General features: G+C 44.9%; 1 protein-coding gene across 1 annotated transcript in view; it reads right to left on the reverse strand.

The window, feature by feature from the left end:
- Positions 1-6,172, reverse strand: part of kcng4a (potassium voltage-gated channel modifier subfamily G member 4a) — a 57,135-nt gene extending 50,963 nt beyond the window's left edge. The window contains exons 1-2 of the mRNA XM_090205768.1: positions 5,456-6,172; positions 768-1,671 (exon numbers count right to left, since the gene is read on the reverse strand). Of these exons, the coding sequence (XP_090061894.1) occupies positions 768-1,517 (750 nt within the window). The 5' untranslated portion in view covers positions 1,518-1,671; positions 5,456-6,172. The remainder of the gene's footprint in view (positions 1-767; positions 1,672-5,455) is intronic.
- Between the last annotated feature and the right edge of the window lie 692 nt (positions 6,173-6,864).

Here is a 6,864-nt window from a genome sequence, read left to right on the forward strand (position 1 = left end):
TGCGCGCGCGCGCGCGTGCGTCAATGTGTGTGTGAGAGGGAGAGTGTGTGTCAATATGTGTGTGAGAGGGAGAGTGTGTGTCTGTGTGTGCGTGAAGGAAAGCGTGTCCTGCATGCAACTTTTGATGGTCAGTGACTGAAAGACCAATTTAGCTGCATTATACTGTATGCAGCCAACTGAGAAGAATATGAATCAGTTGAAACGCACACAAACACGACAAAAACTATACACATACTGCACACACACACGCATGCATACACACACGCGCACACATACGCACACACACACACACCTGACATTGGGTGCAGGGTAATAAAGTGAGAAGTAATTCCGGAGCTTGTCCATGCCCTGTTTGTGCTATGGCCAGCATATTGATAATTGTTGTTAATGGACATACTGTCTTTCAGAATAAATCTGATGTGAGGATGAATCACTGTGGCTTTAAGCAATGTCCTTAATCACAAGTCATTATCAATCTGAGTCCAAGGAAAACTAACCTGTCGAGGAGGCCCCAAACACACACACACACACACACACACACACACACACACACACACACACACACACACACACACACACACACACACACACACACACACACACACACACACACACACACACACATAAACGAGACACACTCCAGTGAGGGTGACAAATGTAAGTTACCTTGGTGGATATTTCTAAAGCTACAGCCTTTACAGCACTATGGAGGTCATTGTTAATGTTTTGGGGGTTGCGGGGGGTTGCGGGGGATTGGCCTCACTCACCCTGTCCTCCTCCTCCCTGAGGTCTGGCATGGTGCTGATACACAGGCTGATGACGGTCACTGCTACCATCACCACCGACAGGCAGGCAAAGATCTTTCCTGGCAGGCCAGACTGTGGATTCTCCACCATATCCCTCAGCTGGTTCATGAACTTGCGATAGCGTGTCTCCTCAACTGGGGGGCGCAGCATGGCATGCCTCTGCCTTTGCTCTTCCTCCTGCCGCTCGTGTTCCTTCATCTCCTCGATGCGCGTGTACATCTTCCTCTTGCAGCAGCGCTCCATGTAGGTCATCTCTACGCCCCAGTAGAGCAGCTCATCATGTAGCGACAGCACACACATCTCCCTCAGCATGCGCAGCTTCCCCGCCGCCAGGAAGTTGAGAATGACGCGGAAGGCCGAGGGGCTGCGGTCAAAGAAGAACTCTCGCCGTGTCTCGTCGTAGTCGTCACACACGCCGGCAATCTCCTCTGGGCTGCTGAGGCCACAGAGCCGTCCCAGCCGGGTCAAGGGAAACTGCTCCAGCGTGCTCCAGGGAAAAGTGTAGCGGTTGCCTCCCACGTTGATGACCGCTAGTAGACCATGGTCCACCGACAGTAGGTCCTCTGGTCGTCTGATGAACTGGGCCCTCTGGTAGTAGACACCCTTGACCGTCTCCGTCTCAGGGATCTGGGTGAAGATAGCATCGAGGCTGCTATCATCGCTGGCCGAGAGGTTGCTGAAGTCGTGGTTTGCATTGCTGATGATAGGCATGGCGGCATCGGGGTGGGTGGCCGGCTGGGCTGGTCACACTGGGTCTCAGTGGCTGGTCTTGGTGTTGGGCATCCCGGGGCTGGGGATCAGGTGAGTCCCTTCAGGCTCTGCAGAAGGATCAAGTGGGTCCCAGGCTGGTGGCGTCATGCAGACACTGAGAGAGAGAGAGAAGAGAAGAAGGACATTAAATCTCAGTTAGACTGCCGTGGTGTAGAGGCTCCTCCTCATCTACAGTACATCCCTAGTCCAGAGACTGACATCAGTGACTCCGTAATGGATCAGAGCTCAGTACTGCACTGTCAAATAAAATACAATTGTATTTGTCACATGCTTCGTAAACAATAGGTGTAGACTAACAGTGAAATGCTTACTTACGGGCCCTTCCCAAAGTTCAGAAAAAAAATAATATTAATAACACAAGAAATAAATACACAATGAGTAATTATAACTTGGCTGTATACACGGGGTACCAGTACCAAGTTGAGGTGCAGGGGTACAAGGTAATTGAGGTAGATATGTACATTTAGGTAAGGGTAAAGTGACTATGCTAGATAATGATAGATAATAAACAGTTGCAGCAGCGTATGTGATGAGTGAAACGAGTTAGTGCAAAGAGGGTCAATGCAGGGGGTCCGGGTAGCTATTTGGTTAGCTATTTAGTAGTCTTGGGGGTAGAAGCTCAGGATCCTGTTGGTTCTAGACTTGGTGCATCAGTATCACTTGCCATGCGGGAGCAGAAAGAACAGTCTGTGACTTGGGTGACAATTTTTAGGGCCTTCCCCTGACACCGCCTGGTATAGAAGTCCTGGATGGCAGGGAGCTCGGCCCCCGTGATTTATTGGGCCATCCCCACTACCCTCTGTAGCGCCTTGTGGTAGGATGCCAAGCAGTTGCATACCAAGCGATGATGCAGCCAGTCAAGATGCTCTCAATGGTGCAGCTGTAGAACTGTTTGAGGATCTGAGGGCCCATGCCAAATCTTTTCAGCCTCCTGAGGGGGAAGAGGCATTGTCGTGCCTTCTTCACTACTGTGTTGGTGTGTGTGGACCATTCCTTAGTGATGTGGACATCGAGGAACTTGAAACTCTTGACGCGCTCCACTATAGCACTGACGATGTGGATGGCGGTGTGCTCTGCCCTCCGTTTCCTGTAGTACAGTACAGTACAGCAGTATGGTGGGGGGCGGCAGTGTAGCCTAGTGGTTAGAGTGTTGGACTAGTAATTGAAAGGTTGCAAGTTCAAATGCCTGAGCTGACAATGTACAAATCTCTCGTTCTGCCCCTGAACAGGCAGTTAACCCACTGTTCCTAGGGCATCATTGAAAATAAGAATTTGTTCTTAACTGACTTGCCTAGTTAAATAAAGGTAAAATAAAAAATGTAAGAAAATGGTCAGTAGAGTCACTGACTATCCTCATCAGACATCACCCTTCAGAGAACACCTCTACTCTTCCCATCAAACTAGCCCAGACACATCACCTGTCATAATGAATGGGTGTGAATCTCTACCTGTGAGGATGAGTAAAGCTGAGGATTAAGCTTGAAATGTGTGGTCCTGTTTATGCCATATGGTATAGTGACAGATATCTAACAGGGCTACTCTTTTCTCAAGATGTTTATGACTCCAACTGATCTGACTACTACTTAGATTTGTTGCACAGTGGAGTGCTTTTCACACCTCTACTACTGCACATTTTAATTGTGATATAAAATGCCACCGTCAATTTAGCATGTGGGGCTATTAGCATATACCTTCGAGAACATTAGGGAGGTGGATAATAGTTGGTGGATAATTACAGTTTAAATCAGCGGTGGGCTACATAATGTAACTCCTCTAGTTCTGCATAGGGGATTCAATAAATCACTCCTGTCAAGGTGTTTCATTTCCATCGTGGTGGGAGAGAATTATACACTGTTTATTAATAGAATAACTGGCAATACAGTATTCCCGTCTGATGGTTGGTTGCTTTGCCGAGTGGAAAGTTAATTGAAATAAGTGTTTTAGCGGCGCAGTGGCATTATCAGGAACATTCCCTCCACTGCGCTCACTAGTGACAGACACAGGAGACACAAGTTTCCATCTGCTATAGGTCCATTACAAATCCATTGCGTGCCATTTCATGAAATAGCCTAAGAACCATGTAGCCTGAGAGACACACACACACACACACACACACACACACACACACACACACCACCGGCATAACGCAGTTTCTCTGGAATCCTGTGAGGTCGAAGTTAGGCCCATATAGACCACCAATCGCTGTCCATGGTGCTGAAATTGAATGGATTATAGGCTTTCTGTGTTGCCACTGCACGTATATACTTGCTTTAGTTAACGGATACATGTTTATTGGTAGGCCTATTTGGTCAACATTTTCTAATGTTAAGCCTAACATTTCACGAAACTGTCTCGCAATGCTGCCATTTTTAGACTGTGGGCAGGTGGCAATAATGTAGACCCAGACAGTCTTTCCTGAGACATTGTGCATTATATGTCCATTGCGCTGCGCAAAATGTAATATTGCATGATGCATGCTAAGATATAGCATAGACTGTTGATACTGCAACCCCACAACTCAAACTCCGATTCACCAGTAGCCTATGCACGAAAGCACAAACCGCTTTTTTTGTTCAAGCCCTCAAGAACTGTTGTCCGCTAAATATAATTTGCATCTGCCAATTTAATGGCTGTCCAGAATCCAGACGACCTGTCCCCAGAGCTTCCTATACATGTACTTTCTGTAACGTGTTGAGGCCGGCAATTAAGGAGAATGAGACGCTGTATTTGAAGCACAACCCAGTTTACCTGATGTTGCTATGGCAATCAAGCTGTTTTTACATCACCGTAACTGTCGCTTCTGCGAACTGATCGTTTTATAAACTAAAACTCATAAAGAACTAGGCCTACCTAAAAAGGATGAGTCTATCAGTCTGATATGTACTTTGACCACGTGAGTAAGCTCCGCTCATTGCACTGGCGCCGTCATAACCTTGACCACGGCATTTATTCACCAATATCCCCCTATTCTTTCAAACTGTTGAATTGTTTCTTTTTAAAGGCCCGAGTCACTTTTTCAGTCACATTCCTGAAGCCCAAGAAACAAACACTTATTTTCCTAGTAGCCTACATATGGAAAATAAAAAGGTTTCTGAATTCGTTTTTGGAGGGTTACTATCAAAATGATGTATATATAGCCTATGTAAAATAAATGTACAACGATGACAGGCGCATGGGCCCCCAGAACTCGTGGGCCCACCCGCCTAGCTGGGGGCTGCGGAGGTGTCCGATACACACACACACACACACACACACACACACACACACACACACACACACACACACACACACACACACACACACACACACACACACACACGGGTGATTCTGCATAGAAGTCATCTTTAAAAAGTAAAGGAATTTCTACGTCAAGTTACAAAGCTACATGGCGACAATAATAGGTTATTACAGACTATTATAACAAGTAGCCTATTTTCTGGAACCCATAGCCTAATCGTCTTTTAATGTTTTATTATAAAGCTTATCGGTGTGTGTTGAATGCCTTGTCTTATTGTCTTGAACGTCCCACTAAATCATTGGCTGTCACTGTACAATACTGTAGGCTACATCGTGTTAAACAGCGGAGGCAGCTCTCACTATATATCATATAGACTATTGGTTATTTATTTTTAAACAGATCAAACAGCTGTTTTGGTTATTCCAATTTATCAAACGAGGAGTGTAAAGGTGATTGTACTTTATATAACATCAAAGCTACTTACTATTCCATCATAATCATGTTATTACTTCCAAGATATGATCAGATTTGTAATGACATTAAACTCCAATAAGCACAATGACCATGACAAATAGGCCTACATTATTTGACCGTGAACGTTGAATAATAAGAATGAAGACTGAATAAACTTGTCACGTACCATATTAGTGAAGAGAAGAGCTCTCTAGTTCTCAGTCCGTTTGATCATTCAACATCAGTCACTCTCACCGAAAAATACCAGATGCTACATGTTGTATCCACGGGATCCACAGTGTCCCAACCTGTAAACGCGATTAAAAAGTCTTCAAAATACGAAGAGAGAAAATGAGACAAGCGGAGTGTCCCGTTACAAGATCCGTACTGCAGAGGCGTTGCGATGCGCGCTCTCCACAGATGAGCACGGGTAGGGTATAGCTTACCCCAAGTTTGCGAAGAGTAGGTGAGTGTCGTGAGTAGCTTAAGTGCCTTTCCCTTACCAGTTAAGTCACCTCACAAAGCCTAACTTTGAGTACCACATTTCGCCTTTCCCTTTACTGCTAATTTCTACGTTAATACAATGAGATAGATTCGATGGACCCTCTCGTACCATACAGCCCCAGCAAAAAAAACGAATGTAGGCTATCCTGATGTAGTGTTTGGTTTTCAGTGCAGCACTGCCTATGCTAGTCTTGTTCTGCGGGCAATAGGGTTATTCCATCGATTGACAAACTCCGGCGCCAAGCTAACATTTTCCATCCCGTAGCCAGCAAGCGGTTCTGCTGCTTTGTTACTCTTCATACCTCCCACTGGGGAGCGCGGATCATTTCGATCCCAATAATGTTTTTATGCAGCGGTGGATCATGGTCGCAGTGGGAAATAAGGTCCTTAGTCTGATAATACTAGGCATTAATCTGATATAGACCTATAGGTACAGATAAGCTCATATCAAATGTAACATATTTAGCATGAGTATGAGGTAGCCTATGATCATCAAATCATTCTAAAGGAATGTGGTGAATTCTGGTAAAGGGTTTCATCATGTCTTACCACCTATGTTTTAGGATGTGTCTTTATTACAGTCAACATGGGTTATACAGTTAGTTTAGTCACTTGTCAGTGTATCAACATCAGCACTGCTCCCCAACAGAACAGAAAGAACACGAAAACCATCACCTACTGTACCTGGCAGGCAGATCCAGGAAACATTGCATGATCATCACCAACAGCAAGAAGTCAATAGCCTAACAATTATTTATTCACAGAAACCTATATTATGGATAGCTAAGCCTACGTGCATGTGCTACAGTCATCTAGCCAACCACACACACACCTCATCATGTTGCTATCATACACCTAAAAGTACTAAATACAATCCAGACACTCATTGTGATGTACAGTACACCTTTTTTATTTTACCTTTATCAGCATTATGCAAACGTCACATCCTCACTCACCAAGGACAAAAATATAAATGCAACATGCAACAATTTCAAAGATTTTACTGAGTTACAGTTCAGATAAGTAAATCAGTCAATTGAAATAAATTCATTAGACCCTAATCTATGATTTCACATAACTGGGAATACAGAT

The sequence above is a fragment of the Oncorhynchus mykiss genome, chromosome 2, assembly GCF_057628025.1.
Source record: "Oncorhynchus mykiss isolate SJ-2025 chromosome 2, ASM5762802v1, whole genome shotgun sequence".
NCBI lineage: Eukaryota > Metazoa > Chordata > Actinopteri > Salmoniformes > Salmonidae > Oncorhynchus > Oncorhynchus mykiss.